General features: G+C 40.0%; 1 protein-coding gene across 5 annotated transcripts in view; it reads left to right on the forward strand.

The window, feature by feature from the left end:
- Positions 1–5,191: 5,191 nt before the first annotated feature.
- Positions 5,192–27,333, forward strand: part of LOC126354394 (zinc finger protein 239-like) — a 73,488-nt gene continuing 51,346 nt past the window's right edge. Inside the window, exons 1-3 of one of the 5 annotated variants that reach the window (XM_050004000.1) lie at positions 5,192–5,619; positions 7,385–8,249; positions 25,976–26,239. In XM_050004000.1, coding sequence (XP_049859957.1) covers positions 7,920–8,249; positions 25,976–26,239 — 594 coding nt within the window. In that variant the 5' untranslated portion in view covers positions 5,192–5,619; positions 7,385–7,919. The other 4 variants (XM_050004004.1, XM_050004001.1, XM_050004002.1 and 1 more) reach the window with 4 other exon arrangements.

Genomic DNA, 27,333 nt, shown 5'->3' on the forward strand with positions numbered 1-27,333 from the left:
AACTAAATTGGCACAGGACTTAGGGTTAAAGCTCAGCCCATGCAAACCCCAAGTGGTACTGATTGGTCATTCTAGACTCATAACATGAAATATCGGGAATTCGTGCCAACTTTAACCCTAAATAGGACAAATATCAACTTCTCTCTCTCAGAAAAAGTGTAGAAGAAATAATAGGTGAAAATCTTAATTGGACTGCGCACATAACTGCGATCGGCAAGGTCTCATCAGCATCTCTCCATGCTCTACAAAAGCATAAAAAGCTCTTTCCTTTTAACCTCAAAAAGAAATCTGTACAAACCTTAGATTTCTAATTATTGATTACAGAAACGTTATCCCAGAAGGTCTTGCTGAGGAAAGCTGACAGCGCCTGAAACTGGCTCCGAATGCCCATGTTCGTCATGTCAGTGATGTTCGACTCTTTGATCATATTTGTCCATCGTATTCACAGTTATCCACATGCAGACAAGTGCAGAGTTTTCCTTACCCCCTGTCTTGTCTTTTCTCTTGCCAGTACACAATGTCCGCCACATCTCTCTCCAGTCCTAACCTTCTTTTCTGAACAACATGGAAGGAACACCCTTTTCCAACAGAGCAAAATCTCTTTTGTACGTCTCCATCGTTTAGCAACTTCCTCAAAGTCCTTCTCAGTAACAGGAACCCACCCCCCGAACAACCTCCTGCATTACATTAGATAACTGAATAACATCTGCAGCGCCAGAAGACAGTTAATGATATATCTACTGAAGCAACATTAATGATTACAGTTGTCCCTGAATGCAGTCGTTACCCCTGCACGTATTTATTACCAACTTCTCCCTGATTTCTGCAATAGGTCTTTCAAGGGAAAAGAAAAATTTTGTATGAAATAAATATGCCAAGTACCGGCAAAGAATTAATTTATATGTCATGTGATAGGTATAAGAGATAATACCTCAGATAATATTTATTTCTAAAACAAAAGACAAAAACTTTCTATTATTATTATTCCATTCTGTCTGTTGGAGTATTGAGTCGAAAGTCTTAGCGTAATCTACAAGACGCTGCACAATTATTTTCTTGATCAAATGCACTACTGACCATTAAAATTGCTACACCAAGATGAGATGCAGATGATAAACGGGTATTCATTGGACAAACATATTATACTAGGACTGACATGTGATTACATTTTCACGCAATTTGGGTGCATAGATACTGAGAAATCAGTACCCAGAACAACCACCTCTGGCCTTGATATGCCTGGGCATTGAGTCAAACAGAGCTTGGATGATGTGTACAGGTACAGCTGCCCATGCAGCTTCAACACCATATCACAGTTCTTCAAGAGTAGCGACTGGTGTATTGTGATGAGCCAGTTGCTCAGCCACCATTGACCAGACGTTTTCAATTGGTGAGAGATCTGGAGAATGTGCTGACCAGGACAGCAGTCAAGCATTTTCTGTATCCATAAAGGCCCGTACAGGACCTGCAACATGCAGTCGTGCATAATCCTGCTGAAATGTAGGGTTTCGCAGGGATCGAATGAAGGGTAGAGCCACGGATCGTAACACATCTGAAATGTAACGTCCACTGTTCAAATGCCGTCAATGCGAACAAGAGTTGACTGAGACGTGTAACCAATGGCACACCATACCATCACATCGGCTGATACGCCAGTATGGCGATGACGGATACCCGCCTCCAATGTACGTTCACCTCGATGTCACCAAACACGGATGCGACCATCATGATGCTGTAAACAGAACCTGGATTCCACCGAAAAAATGACGTTTTGCCATTCACGTACCCAGGTTCATTGTTGACTACACCATCGCAGGTGCTCCTGTCTGTGATGCAGCGTTAAGGGTAACTGCAGCCATGGTCTCCAAGCTGATAGTCCATGCTGCTGCAAACGTCGTCGAAATGTTCGTGCAGATGGTTGCTGTCTTGCAAACATCCCATCTGTTGACTCAGGGATCGAGATGTGGCTGCACGATCCGTTACAGCCATGCGGATAAGATGCCTGTCATCTCTACTGCTAGTGATACGAGGCCGTTAGGATCCACCACCCTCCTGAACCCACCGATTCCATATTCTGCTAACAGTCATTGGATCGTGACCAACGTGAGCAGCAATGTCGCGATACAATAAACTGCAATCACTATAGGCTACAATCCGATCTTTATCAAAGTTGAAAACGTGATGGTATGCATTTCTGTTCCTTGCACGAGGCATCACAACAACCTTTCACCAGGCAACACCGGTCAATTGCTGTTTGTGTGTGAAAAATCGGTTGGAATCTTTCCTCATGTCAGCATGTTGTAGGTGTCGCCACCGACGCCAACCTTGTGTGAATGCGCTGAAAACTAATCATTTGCATATCACAGCATCTTCTTCCTGTTGGTTAAGCTTCGAGTCTGTAACATGTCATCTTCGTGGTGTAGCAATTTCAATGGCCAGTAGTGTAAATAATTAAGAACATTGGTGCTTTATTGAAAATGACAGACTACTGGGTCTAATTGCTTCCGTCATGAACAATTTGCATTTGTGTAGTAATATTTCGCAGCAATCAGCGCGAGGTCACATTCAAGCGCGAAAGATGCTGGTATAGGCGTGCATATTCAAATACAGAGATATGTGAACAGGCAGTATACGGCGCTGCGGTCGGCAACGCCTATATAAGACAACCGTCTGGCCCATCGATTACTGGTGCTACAATGGCAAGTTATCACGATTTAAGTTAGTTTGAATGTGGTGTTATAGTCGGCGCATGAGCGGTGGGACACAGCATCTCCGAGATGGCGATGAAGTGGTGATTTTCCCGTACAACCATTTCATGAGTGTACCTTGAATATCAGGAATCCAGTAAAACATCAGATCTCCGACATCACTGCAACCGGGAAAGATCCTGCAACAAAAGGACCAACGACGACTGAAGAGAATCGTTCAAGGTGGCAAGTGCAACCCTTCTGCAAATTGCTGCAGATTTCAAAGCTGTGCCATCAACAAGTATCATTGTGTGAACCATTCAATGAAACATCATTAATATGGGCTTTCGGGACTGAAGGTCCATTTGTGTACGCTTGATGACTGCACGACAGAAAGCTTTATGCCTCGCCTGGGTCCATAAAGACTGACATTGGACTGTTGATAACTGGAAGCATGTTGCGTGATCGGATGACTCTTGGGTATAGAGATAACCTCATGAATCCATGGACCCTGCATGTTAGCAGGGGACTGTTCAAGCCAGTGGAGGCTCTGTTATGGAATGAGGTGTGAGCAGTTGAAGTGATATGGTACCACTGATATGTCCATACAACTCTGACATGTGAGACGTATGTAAGCATCCTGTGTGATCGCCTGCATCTATTTGTGTCTATTGTGCATTCCGACGGAATTGGGCAATTCCAGCAGTACAACACAACACCACAGGCATCCAGAATTGCTACAGAGTGGCTCCAAGAACATTCTTCTGAGTTTGGACGCTTCTGTTGGCCACCAAACTCCCCAAACATGAAGATTATTGAGTGTATCTGGGATGCGTTGCAACATGCTGTTCAGTAGAGATCTCCATCCCCTTGTCCTCTTACTGTTTTCCGGACAGCCCTGCAGGATTCATGGTGTCAATTCTTTGCAGCACTACTTCTGACATTAGCCGAGTCCATGCCTCATTGTGTTGGGATACTTCCGCGTACTCGTGGGGCTCCTACATGTTACTAGGCAGATGCACCAGTTTCTTTGGCTCTTCAGAGTAATTGATGAAGGGTAAGGGTCAACAACTATAATTATGATAGCGGACTCGTATTAGAATGTATGTCCTTTTAGAGCAGCCTGTATCTTTTAAACATCGTATGTTTCCTTACCCAGCGACCGTAAGTTACAAAATAATATATTCAATGTTTTAATTATGAGAGCCGTTATTCTCTTGAGGCTTTGCAAAAATCACTACAGAGAATCACCATAAAAGTCAAGCAAAGTTACATTAATACTAGAACTGAAAATCTAATTGAGAGATGGCAACTCAAACCTGTAATACGAATATTTAGCCGGCCGCAGTGGCCGAGCGGTTCTAAGCGCTACAGTCTGGAGCCGCGTGACCGCTACGGTCGCAGGTTCGAATCCTGCTTCGGGCATGAATGTGTGTGTTGTCCTTAGGTTAGTTAGGTTTAAGTAGTTCTAGGAGACTCATGACCTCAGCAGTTAAGTCCCATAGTGCTCAGAGCCATTTGAACGAATATTTACCTCATTTCACGAATAAGCCAACCTTTATTTCTCAGTATTCATAGCTGGTGCAGTCTCCTAAACTTCGTTTCCAAAGAACTCGATACATTAGAAATTCTTTTCATATATGCCACTATCATCATTGTTATTATTGTCATTATAATTATTACTAGTATCACTATTAGTGGCAGTAGCAGTAGTACTAGAAGCACGGCCAACATTGACTTTATTATTTCATAGTCTGTATTTTTTCTTACACTGTCAATATAGACACTCAGATGTTTGGAACACAACTTTTCATATTAAAACTGTTATTTCTGAGACAACTGTGATATAAAAAAAAATAGTATATGTGTGAAACACTGGTTCGATGTAAGAGTATACGATATTGCAGTGCCTGTGGTATATGCATGTCCGAAGGAACAGGCAGTTGCGAAACATACAACCATCAGCTGTATAAGGGAATGAAAATATAAAGTGGACCGGGACTCGAACACAGATTTCATGCTTTTACGCGAGTGGTCGCCTTAACAGTTTTGGCCATCCATGCAAGACTCACCACCAGACCCAAATCGACCGATGTGGCGCAGTGATTAGCACACTGGGTTCGCATTCGGGAGGACGACGGCTTAATCCCGCGTCCAGCAATCCTGATATAGGTTTTTCCCATGATTTCCCTAAATCGCTCCAGGCACATGCGGGGGTGGTTCCTTTGAGAGGGCATGGCCGACTTCCTTCCCTAACCCAATGAGATCGATGACCTCGGGCTTTGGTCTCCTCCCCAAATCGACGCCCATATTTTTTTTTCCAATGTATACACATACAAAAATTTTCGGTTCCTTTGTTGATGAACGTGGAAAATACGAACTGAACGCCGTCGATTGTGTCTTATTCAAACATGAGATTTTGTCTCGTAGTATTTGTTCCCTTAATGATCAGTAAAAATGTATTCAGATTCCTCCAATGATCTCTGGATTCCTCTTTTTGCACTTTCATTTGTTCAATGTGTAGCCAACATTACAAATGTCAAGAAACGGGATAGTTATTGAAAAACGAGCACGATTACTACGACGATTGTGGCATTTGATCACATGTTCCTGCGTCCATTTAAATTTTACTAACAAGTTTACAAAAAATTGTAATTCTTCACTTTGGACTGTAATTTTCTTCAAAGGAAGATAACAAAACAAAGGTCGCAGCCGGATGGCACATTACACCATGAAACGTTGGCTGCCTGCAAAAAGTCATTTGTTTATAAGCAAAAGCAAGGGGAAGATCTTTGCAGTGTATAATTTGTGTACAGCTTTATGATTGTTTAATGATTGTAGTGTCAGAATGGCATAATTTTCGTTATCCTGTTAGGTATAAGAAGTTGTGAGCTGTAGGTTTTGCTTCACGAAAATGTGAATCGCATATAAGGTAGGAATTATCTAAGGTTTGTGCCCCTGTTTGACAGACAAAGTTTTGATTGTAGCGACAGTTAAAATTGCAAAATAGATGCATCGCATCTTTACTGTGCTCAGTGCTGTGTAGTCAATAATTCAAGTGCCAGCAGTACAAGCGAAATTTAGGGCTCGATGAAAATTGTTCTTTTGAGTAGCTAAGAATCCCTTAATTTACATAGGCGTGCATAATTTATTATGCGCCTTCTCAAATTCTCCTGGTTATCGTAGTTTTAATATGGTGTTTAGAATGTATGTATATGTAGGTAGAAGTTGCTGTCATCCATTACCAAGAGGATATTTTTTGTGATCGATAATTTGAAAGCCGATGCTTGCTGTGGCACTTTTTTTTATATACAGTATACAGCATAACACTGTGAATATAAGTTTCATGTGTTCGCTTTCCCTAGCACTCGCCGTTAAAGAACTGGATTTTCGCGTGACCTATGTATTTTCTTAATTTTTATCTATACTCAAGTTTTTTGTGTGTTGGTGCGGTACGTAACGTTAAGAGTGAAAGGATGACACGTGTAGGGATGTAATGTGAAGTTTATCGAAACGCGTAAGAATACTGTTACTTCATAGAACATCCATACAGCAACATAGAAGCAGCAGCAGCAAGCCAAATGGCATGAATTTGCTCAAAACTTTGATTACAGTTATACCTATCTGCTTCTGTTTGCGTTTTTTATAATTAATATAAGATACTGTACACAGAATGTGCCACAATACTATCTGAGAATTGTGCGCTACGTGATACAATTTTACAGAATTTAACTAAGTTTTCGAACGAACAGTGCATTATGTATGTAGAAATCTTAGGTTTTGGGCTACTTTGCAGTGTTTTGTAGTTGATGTACGACATTTGTATATAATACTCACCAAAATAATACCCGAGACTGGTCTATTATCATCACTCCCTGTTAGTGTGCCACAGTCAAACACAATTTAAGCAGGCTTCAATGCTACTTACCTTATTGCTATTTCTGAATTCCTATGCTATCAGACAATGCAAAAATAGTTGAAGTAACTACTTTTCCAACAGTTAACGTTTTTCACATATATTCAGCAGCCTGTGTGATATTCCTCAAGACACACAATATTTATGTAGAGCAAAACTCATCTGAGTGACTCAACTTATTGAGTCAACACTATCCATTGTAGTATAATAATGATCAAAAAGACCATATCAGTAGGAAAAATTAAGTTAACTATGTACCAAATTCACAGCAGTTGATGTTGCTGTATTCGTTGGTTGGTCTGTAAGATGAGATTCGTGCTGTAAATCATTTCCATATAGAGCTACTGAAAAATATGTGCATGGTAATAACAAAAAAATTTTAAAAATGGCCGATGTGACATTACTATAAGGTAAAGTGTATCTGAGCATGTGTGATTGCAATACCTGCCTTTCAGACAGTGCAAGTGGATTATGTAGTAAAGATATGTAATGAAGGCATTTTTAATATAAGTGTATGCTAATATCATGAAATTCAAATATATGTTTGTTAATTTATCAGATAATATTTGTATTTTGTGCTCACCTAATTTCATCACTTACAGTATATTACCAGCCCCCCCCCCCTTTTCCCCTCCCAGACAGCTTGTTTCTTCAAGCATGTGCTGCTTAATACTCCTGCAATACTGTAAACATATTCTGCTTGTTATTGCTTTAGTCTTGTGATATACAGCCAGTCTTTATAAATTAGGTTATACTGAGATTTTGATTTGATATGTTGCAGAAATGCAAGACTGTCCCTGTTCGAGAACATGCATGTGCTGTTTGTTGAAGCCTGGGAAGCAAAGCAAGAATTTTGAGCAAAGCAAGTTAGAAAACAAGGGCAAGCCCATCAAATCTACATGGCATCTGTGTCACGTCCTGTGTAACACGTATGAGGATAAGTGACATTTCTAATTGAGTCCTAATGCAAAATAAAAGTTTGATCAGAACAGTTCATATTAACCTGTTGGGTGCAGTGGAGTACCCACACACTCAGCTCGACACACAGTCGAAAGAATCGTATATATTTTTTAGAACGTCAAAGTGTCCTCCAACTCATGACGAAGTCTGCCATCTTCTTCGAACAGAAACAGCTAAGAGAAACCCACATACACCGTTTAGAAAGAATAACACTCTGCTTGTGATACTTGGTATCATAATGATATCGGGTGATAGCAGTCTCTCTCTTTGCTAGTGGAATATTGCAGACTAGTTAGGAAGGATCCCTTCATGAATGTATGGTTCTGCCATTAGCAGAAATTTTGTAGCTATAGCGTATGTTGCCATCACCTGGTGCAAGTGCAGGGCGGCTGCTGGCACGGCTTTGGGTGGGTGATCCTCGGCCGCCAGGCTGCTCTCCACCATCTGCGCCACAGACTGTCAGTCGTGGCACTGAGACAACACCTCCGAGGCATACCCATCGTCCATTTGTGTGTGGCCACTGTGGTAAGGCTTATGCACAGTCATCACACCTAGCACATCACGGTCGTACACATACCGGCGAGCGGCCATTTGCTTGTCAGTTCTGTGGAAAGACATACATGCAGTCATCACATCTGACCCACCATCGCCGCACTCATACTGGCCAACGTCAGTTTGTATGCAAGGTGAGAATGTATATTATGTTGGTACTGGTATTCTACCAATGATTTTTCTTATTCAGTCCTCCTCCATACGCAACCTCTAGATTTACCCTTTCACTCTCCTGATACATCCTGCTAGTGCATTCACTCTTTCAGCATATTTTTCCATAACCCTGTAATCTCTCTCTCTCTCTCTCTCTCTCTCTCTCTCTCTCTCTCTCTCTCTCTCTCTCTCTCTCTCTCTGTGTGTGTGTGTGTGTGTGTGTGTGTGTGTGTGTGTGTGTGTGTGTGTGTGTGTGTTTATAAGTTGCTTATCCATATTTTATTCCATAATTGTGTCAAATTTGAATCAAGAACAACTGCCAACAGACTGAGCAAGGCAGCACAGTTGTTAGCACACTGGACTCTCATTCGGCAGGACGGCAGTTCAGTCCCACGTCCGGCCATCTTAATTTAGGTTTCCCGCGATTTCCCTAAATCGCTCTAGGCAAATGCTGGGATGGTTCCTTTGAAATGGCACAGCCGACTTCCTTCCCCGTCCTTCCTTAATCTGATGAGATCTATGAACTCGCTGTCTGGTCTCTTCCTTCAAAAACAACCCAACAATCCCAACTGTCAACTTAGTAACTTAGAAGCAGATATCCTCAGTGTAACAAAGCTGGTTAAAGTACTTCATATTGGCAAGTGTTCTAGGCTAGATAGCATACCGATTGGATTGCTATCAGAGTATGCCAATACACTAGCCCCATATTTAGATTGTTTAAACTGCTCACTCAACAAAAGATCCATTCCAAAAGGCAGGAAAGTTGCTTAGGTCACACCAATACTCAAGAAAGAAAATAGGAGTAATCCACTGAATTACAGACTCATTTCACTGGCATCAATTGGCAGAAGTATTTTGCACCACAAGGAAGTTTTACAAGCCCTCTGCTGTTCCTAATGTATATAAATGATTTAGGAGACAATTGGAGCAGCACTGTTACACTTTTCGCATGTGATACTGTCATTTACCATCTGGTAAAGTTATCAGAATATCGCAACCAATTGCAAAATGATTTAGACAAAATATCTGCATGGCTCTAAAAGTTGCATTTGTCTCTAAGGATAAGATCTTCCACAAGAGCACAAAATAAATCCATTGAAGTTTGGTTACACAATAAATGACATGAGTTTAAAGGCTACCGTGTCAACTAAATACAGGAATTACTACAAACGACTTAAAATTTGAATGATTGCATAGGTAGTGTTGAAGGCAAACCAAAGATTGCTTTTCATTGACAGACCATGTGGAAGATGCAAAAGCTCTGCTAAAGAGACTGCCCACACTACGTTTGTTTGTTCTTACTAGAATATTGCTTTGCAGTATGGGATCCTTACCAGATAGGGTCGACAGAGGACATTGGAAAAAGTCCAGAGAAGGGCAGCTCATTTTGCTTTATGGTGAAAGAGGGTAGAAAGTGTCAGGTATTTGATAAGCTAGTTGAGTTGGCAGTAATTAAAACAAAGGTATTTTGAAGTGTGAAATTTTAATAACCAATCTTTTCCTCCAAATGTGAACTTTTTCAGTTTGTTTTCAAATTTTATTTTGCTGTCTGTCAGTCATTTTATATCACTGGATAAGTGATAAAAATTTTAGTTGCAGCATTGTGCACCTCTTTTTGTGCTGAAGACAGCCTTAATGTGAAGTAATGAGTGTAAGTGTTTCTGGTGTTGTCATTATGTAAATCATTGTGCATTTTGAGCTGCACTGGATTATTTACAATAAACTTAATGAGAAATAAATACACTGTGAAGCAGTAGTCAGATTGCCCAACTCCTTGAACACATGTCTACAAGATGTCCACGGGTGAGCACCACTTATTATTCTTACAGCATGTTTTTGAACTATGAAGATTTTCTTAAAAGATTAGTTATCTCAAAACATGAGTCCATATGAAATACTTAAATATGTCAACTTATAGATTTAGATTTAGATTTGCCACTCCCTAAGATTTGCAGTGATCCAAAGTGCAAATGTGGCTGAATAGAGTTGTTTTAGGAATTTCAAAATGTGCTTATTCCAGTTTGAAATTTCCACCAGTCAAAGGTCATTGTTCACCATTTCTTCTTTTTCCGTGTCTGTACTTGGATTGATTCCAATATTAATGTCATCTTCAAAACTAACTAATTCCGCTTGTTGCATATTAGACGGAATATTATTTACAAATATGAGGAGCAATAGTGGATCTGACATCCAATCTTGGGAACCCCGTAAGTGATTTTTACACAGTCAGAATAACAATCACAGTCTGTATTGGTTGAATTATGATGTAGGGCCTACAAATTTCTCCATTCTTTTTGTTGAATAAGACTTTATCCGCTGGTTGACTATACTGTCAATTTTACAAAACTTCAATTTATACAGGTGACTACTATGATTTACATTATCAAATGCTGTGGGTAGGTCACAGAAAATACTAACCAGTGTTATTTTATTATGTAATGCTTCAAAAATTTGGTGACTGAACGTGTAAATGGCAGTCTCTGTAGAGCAACTTTCCTGAAATCCTAAATGTGATTCTCAGGTGAGATAATATTCTAGAACACATTACCTTTTCAAACATTTTGAAAAAAAAATGATGCCAACAGTGAAACAGGTCAGTTGTGTGCAACATCTCTCCTATCATCTTTCTTGAATAGTGGTTTGCCAATGCAATATTTCAATCTCTGGAAAAAAAAGCCTTGAGATAGTGATGCATTACACATTTTTGATAAGACTGAGCTTTTTATCTGGGAATAAATCTTTAGTACTATATTGGAAAGAGCACCAAACCTGGATGAGGTTTTATTTTTGAAAGAATGTAATTTTTTTTCCCCCAGAAGGAGAAGTTGGCGCATTCATATGATTGAATTTTATGCGGGTTACTTTCTCAACATACTGCTGTGATTTTTGTCTTGAATTGTTTCTCCCTGATATTTGTAATGTATTTAAGAAATGGTTATTACATGTATTTGTTACCCATGACCCTCCATTCATTTCAATAATCATGTTATCCTGTTCTGTGCCAGGATGTCCCCTCTCTTGTTTCACTGTTTCATATAGCATTAAGTCTGTTGTTGGAATTACCGATATGACATTATGTGCATGTTTCTTGTTTTTAATAACTTTTCTTACTAATTTTGAGTTGTTTTTTAGTGTACAGCTAGTGCACAATGTCTACTTATTCTTGCCAGAAGTTACATTTCTCTTTTCCTTTCACAAGATACTTTAAGCTCCATAGTGGTTCCTGGTGCTTTACATTGCTGTTTAATGTCTCTTCTGACTAGCTTATGCAGAAAGCTATTTTCAGTTAATGATGTGAATGTATCATAGAATAGATTAACTTTTATGTTAGCATTTGGTTCATTATGAATTTCATCGTAGGAATCTCTCATATACTATTCATGAAATCATTTGTCCTCGAGTCATTGAGTATTCTGATTTCCCACTGTAAGGCACTGTTATTTATCGTAGCTGTGCATCATGATTAGAGAGAGCATTTGTTATTGAGAAATTAGTTATTTTCTTGTTTTGAGCATTATCATAGAAAAGGTTATCAACTAGGATCCTACTGTCTTTCTCCACTTGTTTTGTAAAGTTAATTACTGAGATCAAATTGCTGGATCCAAAAAAGATTTCCATGTCACCTTTCCTATCAGAATTCCTTAGAAAATTGATATTGCACTCACCAAAGAGGTGTTAACTGTTTGCTCTTGTGTGACAGCATACTAAGGAATCAAGATTCCTTATAAACAGTTAAGTTTCCCAGTAGGAGTCTGTATACAATTACAATTAAAAGTGAGATACTTTTTAGCATTAATTCATAAGCACACACTTCTATGTGTTGATCACTAGAAAATATACTTGTTTCAATGTTTTTGAACTTTCATTCTGACTTAGTATAAGTAACAACTCCTTTTCGTATATTAGTCTTACATGAGTAAGATGCTAGAATGTAATGTTTTGTATGTAACTGTTCTAACTCTGTGGTTATGTGGTGCTCAGATGTGCACAGGATGTCTATCTTTTCAGTTGTACTCTAAAACAGACAGAAAGCTCTTGTACCTTGTTACTCAGTCATCTAATATTTAGATGAAATAAGCTAACTTACTTTTCTGTGCATTCTTAAGCATTTTTAGGGCTGTTTTGTTATTTTGACTTCTTTCAAATCACAGTGCCTGAATTCTGACACTAACCTAGAAAAAGATACTTCTCTGACGCCGGTAACCACACGGGTCTTGATGGTGATGGTGCACGACTGTCCCGCCCCCACCATCCCCGGTATGTTTTCTGCAAGAAGCTCAGCCAATGTATCCTTCCCTCTCCTAGTCAGGTTTAAGCTGTGTCAAGTGTGTCCTCATCTCCCGATTGTAGCAACAGGTACTGCATTCTTATTTGATTCAATTTCAGTTAGTAACAGCTTGTCCAACTCGGTGTTAACACAGCTGATAGCGGTGCTAACGCGGGCTGTTCAAGGCACTGTGGGACCACCACCACCTTATATTTGTGCGTATAGTTGCCATTCTTATTTCATTCTAGTCGTCCTTAGTTAAGCTGTTCCCCACTCCACCTACTACAATAACCTGATCTATGTGCCAAAATATTTGCACAAATTCCCTGTGTCTTCTGTCCCCTGACTATGTGCAGCATATGGCTTCACAATACTTGTGATCCTGTTCCTGTCCTGTACCACCTGGCATACATTCTTCCCATGGCTACTATGTAGCAGCAAGGCTCTTCTGCCTACTCTCAGTTGGTACCGAGTTACACTGAGTTTCCTTGCTAGAGGTCTGCTGCACGCAACAGTGACCTACTTCTGGTATCACACTAAATTTATTCAATACTGCAAGCTCAGCTGTTGGCGAAAAAGTTGAACTCTTCCCCTTGTGCCAGTTGCTTGTTACCTTTATCCAGTTCCCACAATCCTTTCCCCCTTCAGTCTATAGAGTTCAAATTTCGCATGTTCTTATTCAGCCGGAAGGGTACAGATCTTGTATCTTGTAGAGTGTGGGACAGTAGAGAAATAGTCTGAAAGTGTATCGAAGAACCCTTTACCCAGGCATTTAAGTGTGAATTGCAGGGTATTGATGTAGATGTTAAGGAAAAAGGAGAAAAGTATTGGTAATTGTGGTATTGCTTATGCATAAATTTGCAACCAGCTCATCTTTTTCACTTTTTATGTGAAAAATCAATCCATTATTGTTTGGAATGTTAAAAGTAGATTTTTACTATTTTGATGAGATTTATCCGGTTTATTTCAGGCTCCTAGGTCATTTCCAGTTAAAGTAAACTATTATGCAAATCAGTTTATTTACTGTGTACTTTGTTAAAAAGAAATAAGATTGACTATAGTAGCTTGCTCACTAATTGTTCCATTAACATTGGCTGTTGATTCCCACAGTTATTTTATTTTGTGTTTGTGATTCTTGATGCATTTAAGGCATTAATGCACATAGGATGTAAATTCAGCAAATGGGATGTCTATGTTCTGTAAGTGTTCAGGTAATCTCACATTTGAACAGTAAATGATTTCTGTAATATCAGTTTTCTCCATATTTTTTGTTGTTAAGGAATAGTGTCTACACTTACGGTTTTATCTCTGCTGATACGTAGACTTTTAAGAAGTATTTAGAAAATTACTGTATTAGACTACTTGGAGCTGGTGCGCACAGCCCAGAAATAAGGTATAACTGTGATTAGCAGTTTGTTGCTGTCTTTTGTATCATCAGCAGTGTTTTGTTTGTTGATGCTATTGAATTGGAACATATGTTAGTCTTTGGATTTCATGTAATGGTGATAGAGATACAGAAATAAAATAACTTAATAAACAATTTACCAATACATTTAATATTCAGAAGAGGGAAAACTTTATTTATTTACACATCAAGTTCTGTAAGACCAAATTGAGGAACAAATCTCAAAGGTCATGAAACGAGTCAGTAAGTGAAATTACAACACAAAAGTAATAACAGATAAAAATAAAATGTTTATGAACCTGAAAAAGTCAATCCTTAATTTTTTTCAAGGAACTCCTCGACAGAATAGGAGTGACCCATGAGGAAACTCTTCCGTTTTCATTTGAAAGTGCATGGATTACTGCTAAGATTTTTGAATTTGAGTGGTAGCTTATTGAAAATGGATGCAGCAGTATACTGCACACCATTCTGCACAAGAGTTAAGGAAGTCCGGTTCAAATGCAGGTTTGATTTCTGCGTAGTATTAAGAGTGAAAGCTGCTTATTCTTGGGAATAAGCTGATACTGTTAACAAGAAATGACAGTAAGGAATATATACATATTGAGAGGCCAATGTCAAAATACCCAGACTTGTGAACAGGGGTCGACAGACTTGTGAACAGGCGTGAACTTGCACCACTTATTGCCCAAACCACCTTTTCTGAGCCAAATCATCCTTTTAGAATGGGAAGAGTTACCCCAAAATATAATACCATACGACATAAGCAAATGAAAATAAGTACACAATATTTTAGAATTAGGAACAGGAGTGTCCCCAACACTGATCCCTGGGGCGCCCCTCATTTGACTGTACCCAACTCAGACCTCATATCACAGCCATTCTCAACACTGTGAATAATGACCTTTGGTCCAACTTCTGGAGCAATATTTTGTGATCAACACTATCAAACGCCTTAGTTAAATAAAATATGCCTAGTGTTAGAAACATTTTGTTCAACGCATCCAGTACCTCTCAGAGAAAAAGTGAATATAGCATTTTCAGTTGTTAAACGACTTCTAAAGATGCAGCCTTTTCAATAACTTTAGCAAACTTTGATGGTGTTGAAATAGGTCTAAAATTGTCTACAATATCCCTACTGAGTACTTTAACTGTTCAGGAAACTGACCATTCCTAAAGGAAAAATTACAGATATGGCTAAATATAGGGATAACACGTGCAGCACAGTATTTTAATACTCTGATAGGGACTCCATCATAACCATGAGAGTCCTTAACCTTCAGTGATTTAATTGTTGACTCAATCTCCCTCTGTCTGTATCACAGAGGAGTATTTCAGACATCAATCTCGGAAAGGCATTTGCCAAGAGACCTATATGATTACCTGTAGAAACTAAATTTTTATTTAATCCACCAGCAATGCTCAGAAAATGATTGATAAATAGTGTACATCTATGTGATATATCAGTAACAGAAATATTTTTACTACAATCTGACTTCATATCATCGATCTTATGCTGCTGACCAGACATTTCCTTCAGAATTGACCATATGGTTATAATTTTATCCTGTGAATTTGCTATTCTATTTGCATACCACATACTCTTTGCCTTCCTAATAACTTTTTGAAACACCTTACAATACTGTTTGTAATGGGCTACTGTAGCTTGATTGTGACTACTTCTAACATTTTGATATAATTCCCACCTTGTTCAACATGACATCCTTATCCCGCTAATCAGCTACCCGGGCTGCCTATTACTGCTAGTACCCCATTTAGAGCATTCTAATGGAAAGCAACTCTCAAAGAGCATGAGAAATGTGTTAGGGAAAGCATTATATTTATCATCTTTGTTATCTGTACTATAAACATCCTGCCACTCTTGTTCCGTAACGAGGTTTAAAAAATTCACTATTGCTGTTGGTTTAGATTTCCTACATAGCTTTTATTTATATGTGACATTTGTTTGAGCACAAAAGCCTTTTAGTGCTAAAATTTGTGCATGATGGTCTTTTACTAACAGAATGCCCATGTAGTAATGAAGAATGAGTAAAAAATATTGTCTATAACTGTGCTACTGTTCCCCCGTGTCCTAGTTGGAAAAAACAGTGTGCATCAGGTCATATGAATTTAGGTCTACTAGCGTCCTTTTCTTGAGCAATCATACACTAAATTTGTATATTGAAGTCACCACACACAACTGATTTCTGATACTTCCTACAAAGTGAATCAAGAACCCTCTCTAGCTTGAGAAGAAATGCTCTGAAGTCAGAGTTACGGAACCTATAAACAACAACAATTAGAAGTTTAGTTTCACTACATTCAACTGCCCCTGCACAACATTTAAATATCTGTTCAGTGTGTGTCGTAATAAATCTATGGACCCAAATGGAATACTTTTTTTTTACATAACCACTCCCCACCCCGCAAGGAACTCCTTGAAAAAACATCCAGCTAATCTGTATCCTGGCAATGGAAGCCTCTGAACTATCAAATTACTTAAGTGGTGCTCAGATATACCAATGATTTCAGAGTCAACATCTATAAGCGTTTCACTAACTTTATCTCTAATGTATCTAATATTTTGATGAAATGTGGTAATTACTTCTGTACTTGGAAACATGACATAATCTGTAGGTGAGCCCTTAGTTAGAGGTACTTCCATTACGCAGGTATACCTATCAGCTGACTTCAGCCTAAAAAAAAGTGCACATCTGACACCAACTACTACAGGAATTTTTCCACGAGTGATTCCACTACCACCCACTACACTGTCACCTATAAGCTTCACCAGCCTCCCCTTCCCATACCTATTGAGGTGCAGGCCATGCCTAGTGAAAACTGATCTACTGATACACCCAACTGGCACCACGAAATTGTGACCTATGGCAGAGGGCATGAATTTTTGATATGTTTGAGCTTAATATTTACAATGTAGGAAAAGATAGATTGCTACTTAGCGAAAGATGACACGTTAACCTGCACACAGGCACAACTAGAAGACCTTTACGCATTAGCTTTCAGCCACAGGCTTTATCAAAAATAGAAAACACACACACACACACACACACACACACACACACACACACACACACACACACACACACACACACACACACACACACAAGCAAAGCACATTTCTCTCATCCATGGCTACCATCTCCAGTTGCTCGGACTGGAATGAAACTGTCATGTAGAGTGGAAGCAGCAATTTGGAGGGGAAGGGGGAGCAATAGAAGTGTGTGGGTGGAGGGAGAGAAGAATGTACAGCATTGGGAGGCTGTGGGGAGAGGGTGCAGAGGGGAGGGGAAATAGAGTGAAAACAGAGAGAAGCTGGAAAAGACGGACAGGGGCTTTGGCAGAGGTTGGGAGACAAGAATAGCGAGGAGTTGATAGGAAGGAGAGGGTGGAAATTGTTGGATGGAGGATGTGGGGAACATGTTACTGAAATTAGTCCGGCTTCCACCTAAGGTAACATACTGCCCCCATACGCTCCACCCAACAGTTCCCACCCCCTCTGTGCTGTCACCTCCTGTTCTCATATCCCACACTCTGTGTGCTCCCAATTCACCCCTGCATCTTCTCCTGCTCCTCTCCATTCTCACTCCGTTTCCCCTCCCCCACAGCCTCCCAACTCTGCACCTTTTGGAAGTCTAGTACCTGCATAGTGCTCTTCTCTCCCACATGACCCATACACTGCTATCTCCTCACCACCACCACCACATTACTGCTTCAGTTCTGCGTGACAGTTGTCTGCAACTCAATGTGTCATATTTACAGCAAGTTGCAATCTCTTTTCCATACACTGTTAATATTCCAGCCCAGAGTTCCCATTTTTTGAGCTTAATATTTTTCATGTACTTTCCATTCTCATTTTTGAAGTGCTGAGTAGAGTGTTTCAGAAGTTCAAATAAGTGCATATGGAAACTGTAAGAGACAACACTGTGGTAATATTTAGTATTTGGTGTTGTTGTTGTTGTTGTTGTTGTTAAGTCATTTTTGGATTCAGTTTTGGTTGTTCTTAGTTGTACTTTATTTCCTTGGGTGCATCTGAGCTAATTCCATACACACACAAGTCTTCTGTGAGAGAAAATGACACACATCAATGGAATAGGTGAATAACTGTACACCTTCTCATAGTCGTAGTTCAAAGAGACACTATTGTGAGATTAAAAAAAAAACTTGCAATTTTGGCAGTTCTGTGGAGAATGATTGGAGGGGAACATTGCTGCCAGAATGCACTTACCACTTGCCTCTTGCGATTGGTGCTTTGTTGGTACCCAGCTATCAGAGAAACAATGTTACATTACTTTTCACTTGGGCTGATTTGAAATAAGTCATATTTGAAAGTGCATGAAAGAAAGGGTATACAGGAAGCCTAATTCTATGCACTTCATTCATTTAGTCAAGCTGGAAGTGGGAGTTTTGGCTTGGACATCTTTACAAGTTCTCTTAACTCTGCTGTATTTGTGCAAGGTTCAGAGTCCTCTGATGCAACACTTTTCTATATCAAAAATAAACTATCTACTTTCCTCAATTGCATTGTTGGAACTTGATACATAATGGAATGGTTTGACACATGTCCATTGCTGTTGTTGAATTCAGAGGAATATTTTGGAGCAGAAAAGTAGAGCATTTTTCATGGAAATTTTGGCATTCATTACACCACGAGAGTCATTTTGGAAAAACACAGCAGTAAGCAGTTTCGAACACAGCCAGAAGCCAAACCAACATGAGGTCCAAGTATTCTACTACATTTGCCTGATGTTTTAGTTGTTCCTTTGGCAGTGTGATCTGTGCAGTCTTTTGTCAACATGTGTCATTCAGTAACCCACAATTCGGCAAGCCACACAATATTTCCAAATGAAATGCTCCTCACAGTAGATAAATGGCATCTCTGAGCTGTGTCATTTCTGTTGATGATAAACATTAGGAAAAAATTTTTAATGCCAAAAACAAGCTTGCGAAGATAATTTCAAAGAGCCATCTTGCTCCCATTAAATTGTCTTTATTAAAGTGGGTTATTACTTACCTTGATTATGACCACACACATGTTGACAGATTACATCCTGCTGGAATATGTTCTTTGTAGTTATCCATCCAGCAAAATTTCTTTCATTGCCTGGTGTTTCAGGGGAAGCGTGACTTCATGTTTGTTTCATCATTCACTTCTTTTCTTTCCTTTCCTTTCCTTTCCATTCCATTCCATTCTAATTCTCAGCACAGTAGGTTTATGAATGTTGAGTGGAGTGGCACTTCTGTCCACCCAACATCTAAAACTAACCTTTCAGTTCAAAATAAACAAATTCACAGCTGTGTTCATGGATTGGAATTCCACTTCCAACACAGCTGCATTCAAATTGTGTGTCAGTGGGATGCACTATAACTGCTAACAATGACGTGTCCAAAATTTGAATCCAGTGTGTACAGTAAATTTTGACATTGCTGACAAGGTAATGGTCTTTGTGCAAATTAGTGTCATTTTATTGCAAGTTGCTGACTTGGAGTGTTACCTACGTTAAACAACCTCACTCCCATTTACTTTTCAGTCTTCTCCTCTTTCCCTTTCCTCTTTAGCCATTCATGCATCTTTCCATCCTACATCTTTATACTATACACCTCTTTACTTCTGTATGCATCCTCTTTGGTTTGAAGCTGGCACAGTACCTGCAGTAGAATATCTTTGGCTTCCCTCAGACAACCATGCCTCCATCCTTGCTACCTTCCCTGTTTTCCTTTCCCTGTTGCTTCATAACCTGGGTTGTGAGTAACTAAATCCACTTTCCCTTCTTCCCTTTCTTTCCCCTCTCTCCTCCCTGATGAAGGAACATTTATTCCGAAAGCTAGGAACTTAAATTTTCGGTTGTTTTTTGTGTTTCTATCGGCTGTACTGAGCTGAGGTAAGTACTGGCCAGCCCCTCTCTCTCTTTGTTAGTAATTGTTTCACATCTTTATATGAGATTTTCCATTAATTAGTTATTTCTGATAAGAGGTTTAGCATGCCAAATAAGGACAAGTTTACTTAATTTTGTTGGATATAAATTACAACCTCTTATGACAAAAGCATTTTGTTTGTACATTTTTCTTACAGTATTACCAAAAAAAAAAATTCATCTATACTCTGCAGACAACTGTGAAATGTACGGAAAGGGATTTCCCATTGTACCAGTTTTTCATCCATGTATGAAGCACAGGAAGAATGGTTACTTAAAAGCACAACCTCATGCACTGTAACTAGTCTAACATTGTCTTAATGATCCCTGTGAGAGTGAAATATAGGGTCCTGTAGTAAATTTATAGATTCATCATTTAAAGTTGATTCTTGGAACTTCATAAATAGGACTTTGTGAAATAGTTTGAAGTGCCTGCCATTTCAGTTTTTCAAGCATCTCCTTGGATCAAACCAACCTTTGATCATTTGTGCTGCCCTTCCATGTGTAAACTTAATATCCATCGTTTGACCTATTTGTTACATGTCTCTCACATTTCAACAGTATTCTGTGATGGGTAGATGAGTGTTTTGTAAGTAGTCTCCATTGTAGACCGATTATATTCTCCCAGTATGTTACCCGTGAAGCAATGTCTTCTACGTACTTTGCATACTGCTGAGCCCCAAACGATCTTTTGATTTCATATCCCAACAAATTGTAACACCAATTCTATATGTGAGCTGAAGGATTCCAGTTGTGAGTCACTGATATTGTAGTTTTAGGATACTACCCTTTTTTGTTTTCTTTTGTGACGTGCACAGTTTCACATTTATGGACACTTATAGCATGTCGCCTGTCTCTGTGCCACTCTGAAAACCTGTCAAGATCTGACTGAAGTGTTGCTCAGCTTTTTTCAGACAGCACTTAATTATAAATAATTACATCATCTGTGAAGTTTGAGGTTACTACAGTGTTCTCTTCAAAGACATTAATATACATTAACAGTGTGTGCCACAGTACAATTTTTTAACACAGTTTACTCCAGGGTGGGAGTGGGTTAATGGTTCTCAGCTGGAGGTTGGCGATGTAGCGGGTGAAGAAGGCAGCAGTCAGTTGATTGAACACTTTATTAATGAACACAAACAAATGCAGTTCAGGACATGTGAAGCAGACTACAGATGATGGCTGGTGATCTTCGGTCCCCAGCACTTGGGTATGGGTGTGCCAACACAAGCTTTTCCTGTGGGTTGTAGTGGCAGCTCAGCTACCACAGTATGCTGAAGGCTGTGGTGTAGCAGTGTGCCGATGTCCTTGTGCCTGGGTTGGACACTAAAGACAGTACTTGTTGATTCACTTGCCGGTGGAGGCAGTGTCATGGATGAGGTGATGACTGACACAGGCTGAACAGCCCAGCTGTTACGACTTGCTGAGGGGCTGGTCCTGGTGGTTTAAATCCCATTTCCATGTGCTGAAGATCATATTTAATGAGGCTGTGTCAAAATATCTGTAGCTGGTCGATGGACTGGTGTGGCGCATTCAGGGAATTGATCAGTCATGCAACGGGAGTCGGTGTGACATTTCTAACATGAAAGCTCTGATTACAGAAGCTGTGTCTGCTGATGCTGCTGAGCTGGCAGGGCATTGGCTAGCAATTGTGACCTGACTTAAGTTGATGGGCTGTGGTACTGGCTGTCAGTATTTGAGCTGTTACATTTCCTCTGTGCTTGGATTAATCCAGTCTTCTGGATTCTGGTTTTGTTGGTCTGACAATACCACACACACTTTCACATGTATTAATTGCTTGAATAAGACTTTGCTGTGTCCTCCCTTTTCATTTTATTTACAGTAGATACTGTATTTCCCTCCTACAGTGCTTAAGCACTGAGTTTCTGCACTTTTTTCCCCACAATTTGTTATTGTTCACTGTGGTTGTCACTTCTTCACTGGTACCGGTTTGACTGTTGTACTGTTGTGGATCCGCTGCCTGAAGGAAGGTAAGGACGGGATTCAGGCAACTCTACATCTGTGGTGGCAGTACACAATACTTACTACGTTCAGAATTACACAAATGGCAGATGTGCTAATCCCTATGGTTTTGAATTGATTCCTTCATTCGTTGTTAATGTATCCTGATGTGGTTGAGTAGACGTTCCATTGTCAGATGATCATATTGTGCTGCTATCACCTGATCCAGGGTAGCTAGAAGAAGTGCGTCATGTTGTTTAGGAAAGACGGGTTTTCCTTGGGCAGGATTTTGAAAGGTAGGTCTGGAAGATAAATTAATGAGTAGCTGGTGTTTAGAGTTACGGTTCTGTTAATGGTGACAGGTAACCAGAAAGTGAGATCTGAAATGTCGCATTGTGTACCATTCATTATCAATCCTTGACCTTGGGGCTTCATGTGCTGGGCACAGCCAAAATGTCCTTGGTCAAAGCAGGTGGCAGTGACTACTATCATTTTCAGTACTTAAGAGTTCAGCCAGTGTGACCCCATCTTCTGGAAAAATTCAGTTCTATTTGTAATGACCTCTTCGACCTTGGTTGTGGGCTTCTCGGAGCAAAACAAGAGTCTGACCGCATGGCTCAGGTATGGTGTGTATTTGCTTTGTGGGGCAAACAGTGACTTGCGTGGCTCAGCACTCCAGTGGCTCGACAGTGGAAAGTAGTACTTCCTGAAATCCCTCATCTTCTTAAATGGCTGAAATGACCTAGAAAACATCAGTTGTAAAGAACCTTCAACCCTTAAGGCTACTCACCAAAGTGTGTCACACATATACTCACTCGTTACCAACCCACTTTCTGTCTGCTTAGCTGCTTTTGTAGCAGCTACCTATAAAACAAAACAGTTTATTTAAGTTAGAAACACTAATGTTCTATTAACAGTTCTATAACTACATTACATATATGCAAATGTCCTCCATGAACCATTCCTTTAGAAATAATACAACATAAATATAGGCATAATACAAACTGATCAATAATTACAAACACTTAACTCACCTCATGATCTTAAGATGTATGAACATGGTGGAACAATCTCGGGTGCACTCTGCGTCACTTTCTACCCTTTTCTTATGCTTTCTTTGCCCAAGTCCCTTCCCCCTTCAGGAGGAGTGCCAGCAATTGAGGCAGAGCTTCCAGCCCACCTTGAAATGGGCAGATTCTACTCAATGGACAACTGTGGTTTGGGCAGGGAGTTGTATTTAACGTTAACTGGGGATGTCGTTTAGACTACGTGATAGGGTCTTTAGTATTTCAGAATTATTCTCTGTTTTACCCATCAGAACATGAGGGTTATACAACATAATTCACTGTCCAGTGTGATACTTAGATAATTTAGCTTTCTATTGTGAATGTTTCCCTGCCTTTAAAGAGTCTTTGTGTCCTTTTTTCACTTCACACCTTATTCCTTTTAGCCTAGCCTTTCAGTAAAGTCCTGAACGTAAGATACAGCCTCCCCCGTAATAGGTTGACATAATTCAAAATATGAGGGCGTTTTTCTACCAAAAGTGACCTCATAAAGTGAAAGATCTATGTTTTTGAGGATTTTTGAATTATACGCACTAATGACATGCTGTAACAGATGGGGTCCCAATTATCGTGACTACTATTCACATAATTACTTAGTATTTTGCTAAATGTCCCATGCCCTCCCTCGTGTATTATTGTTCACTTGAAGGGCAAGTTTGTAACTTCTTAATGCACAGTAGTCAAGATAGCTGCTTAAAAAATTCAGACGTAAAGTTCGTGCATTGGTCTGTTGTTATTGCTTCCGGTGTGCCAAATTTCAATAGCCAGTGGTTAATGAAAGTGTGAACCACTGTCTGATTGTTGGTTTCTTATGGCAGTCATGGCAAAGTACATTCAAAAAATGATTGATTGTGTTTAGTACATATCGATTTTCTGCTGGTTTTAGTGCAAAAGGGCAAAGGGAATTGAGGCCTATTAATTGAAAAGGTTTCTCTGCTTCATGCAGCCTTTGCAGTTGTATTTGCTAGTGAACGCTCTATGAACAATCTTTAAATGCAGTGGATGAAGCTCTTTATGAAGTCCTCAGCGTATTGTTTCCTCTGTGACCACCAGTAATTTACCGCAATGCAGCAGTCCATGGCTCATCAGCCCTTGTGCTCAGCTGTTTCCAGGTCTGCTGTGCAGGTAGTCTTTAGTGTGATGTTTATTCGGCAAGTCCAGACCCAGAATGATGATGTAGCCAATGCCCACGAAAAGTAGAACTTCCGTGCACATTCAGAAGTCTCTCCCTCCAGCCACCATTACCTGTGATCCTGTATCCAAAACCACCTTAAATTAGCTTCCCTTTATATAGCTAAAAAGAGAAACATCTGTTACTGATTTTGCACCAGGATCTCCCATAGCCAAAACTTACTGGGAGCGTTGCACAGTGGTCACATCACCCCACAGACCGTTTTAACACAGAAGGCAAGTGTTGCACCGATTTGGCCATCTATGTGCTTTTGAACATTTTTGAGAAGTGTGCTGCTCCACCTTTGAAATTGCACTTTTGTATGGAAACATTCAATGTGTCCTGGAGCACCATACGTGTAACAGTCTATCAATGCATTAAGGGATATCCATTTCTCCCTTGGTCTTCTACAGAATCAATTTCAGTCAGAGCTACTGCAGTTGTCACTGCTTCGTCCAGGTCTCTTGGAAACTCCATGCTTACTTTCTGTAACATTTCAGATGGCAGTACCTGCGGAAATGCATCATGTGCACATTGTTCTGCTTCCAGCAAAGTGGCTTTATTGGCACAGTCATCACGTATTGATTCGTAGGCATTGACAAAGATTTGCCTGATATGATCCGCAAAACTCTTATTGAGTCCTCCAATTTCTCATTGCACATAATGTATGACTTGGCATTCCGTACTAATTTTAAATGAGCTACACTTAACTGTTCATCACTCCAGTTCCCTAATTTCACATCCATGTCCAAACTATCTGTAAATACAAAACTACCTTCATCAGATCCCAGTATCACCAATGAGGCCATACCAGAATCAAGATGGCTGAAGGCACAACAGAAGATGGCCTTCCATCCTTTCACCCTCTACACAAAACTTCATTGTCATCTCTAACCTTAGCTACCTCATCAGCTCTAGCCTTAACTACCTCATGTAGTAGATGCTGAATTGTTTCCTGGGTTGTTGCTTTCTCATGTACAGCCATTTTGCTCAGCACTGCCACCACAAGCGTATACTTTAATCAAAGTAGACAGGAAAGGATAGACACAATGAGACAGGTCGAAGATAAAACATTTTGTACTGTCACATGAAAACTTGCGCAGATCACCACTGCTGCTGCACATCTGTCACTTCAATGCCTCATTGGACAACCATTTGCAGTTCCAGCAGGTATTCTGACACAAAATACTGTAACAATTTTTATTGCAACATAGGAGTGGGCGCCTTTCTCTATTGGAGGTTGGTAATGGACAAGGCGAATAGGGCAGCCAATATGTTTTATATACCACTTTATTGATAAACACTAACAGATATGGTTCGGCCCACCTGACGTCCACCACTCGGGTGTGCCAATGCAACATTCCTCGCGGGGAGTAGCAGTGGCCCAGCTACCACAGCATGATGGTGAATGGCGGCTGATGACTGTAGGATGGGGTCGTAGTGTGGCAGGAAGATGACATCTTTTTGCCTGGGTTGGATAGTCGGGCATCAATCATTGGTCTGTGGTCCTGTGAAGGCAGTGTCATAGATTGAGTGACGACTGACACAGACTGTGTGTCATAGGGTGACTCAGCTGTGATGACTTGCTGGTGGTTTAAATCCTATTTCCATGTGCTGACTGTTGTTGAAGGACATGTTGAGACATCTGGAGCAGGATTAGTGGCCTGGAATGGTGTAATCAGTAGTTTGATCGATCATGAGGCGGGAGTCTGCTTGTTGTCCCCCATCTAGAAGTGTCAGCTGTGGAAACCCCCTCTGCTGATTCTGCTGAGCTGGCATTGGCTGGTAACTTCAGTGTGTGTGTGTGTGTGTGTGTGTGTGTGTGTGAGAGAGAGAGAGAGAATACAGAATTACAATGAATGTTGTTTTTCTGTGTTGATTCGCCGTTCTAATTGTTTGTGATTGCAGGTATGTGGGAAGTCGTACTGCTATTCATCTCACCTAGCGGTACACACAAGGACACACACAGGTGAAAGGCCCTTCACATGCCAACAGTGTGGGAAGACCTTTGCACAGTCATCGCACCTGTCACATCACCGCCGTACTCATACAGGAGAGAGGCCATTTGTGTGTAAGGAATGTGGGAAGTCATACATGTACTCATCACATCTTGTAGTACATCGACGGTCTCACACTGGTGAAAAACCATTTATTTGTCGAGACTGTGGTAAGGTCAGTACTCCGAAATAACTCTTGACCAATAATAAATATTTTAATTCCAAGTTATTTTCTTTTGTTTTGAATAATTTTAGTTTAGCAGTTATGTTGTAAGATATGGTCACTATTCAGAATTTTAGTTTCTGTGTCATCTGCTACCTATCAATACAGAGGAGGTTTTTTGATGCCTGTCATGAATCTAAGTAGATGCCTTACTGCTACAGGAAATGAGTGACAGTAGATGCTCATTCTAGAATATTGCTAAAGTGTGTGGTACCCATATCAAATAGGACTAACAAGGGATATTGAATGTATACAGAGAAGGCCAGCATGAATGGTCACAGGTTTGTTTGACCTGTGCGAGAGTGTTATATTGATGCTGAAGAAACTTAACTGGCAAGACTATTGAAGATAGACATAAACTATTCCAAGAAAGTCTATTTACAAAGTTTTAAGAAATTGCTCACTTGGGGATCGTGAGGACAACATTAGAATAATTGCAGCACACACAGAGCCATTCAAGCACTGACTCTTCCCGTACTCATATGTGAATGGGCCGGGAAGAAACACTAATAACTGGTACAATGTGACATACTGTCTGCCATGCAGTTCACTGTGACATGCGGAGTAGTTCTAGAAGTTTCTTTCCTCATTCTTATATTTTATGCCATGAAAAGATAACTTCATATTGATACAGTTTGCCTCTAACAGTGAGATATTGCATCATTCACAACTTCAAAAGTTGTGCCTTGTGTCTGCAAATGTTTAGATGCTTCAGTGGAATGTAGTACAACATACTTATCAAGGTTTGTAACACCCCCTCCCTCCTCACAGATTCTCTTCAGAGTAATTTACATGAAAAGAAGACTTCAGCCAAACTCCCCAGAGGTACAATAGAGGATTGGAAAAGGCTAAGGAATGCTTAGCTGCACACACAAAAACTTCTCATAAGCAAAACTGTCTTTATTTTTGGGAGGATGGAGTACACTGCATAAAATAAAGTGAATAAACACTATGTTTATTTATGAATCTATTTGGTACATCCCTTCACAAACCATGACTCTTGCTGAGGTGGGGGGGGGGGCATGCACGCCTCAAAGGTACAAGAA

This window comes from Schistocerca gregaria, chromosome 3 (genome assembly GCF_023897955.1).
Source record: "Schistocerca gregaria isolate iqSchGreg1 chromosome 3, iqSchGreg1.2, whole genome shotgun sequence".
Classification (NCBI taxonomy): Eukaryota; Metazoa; Arthropoda; class Insecta; order Orthoptera; family Acrididae; genus Schistocerca; species Schistocerca gregaria.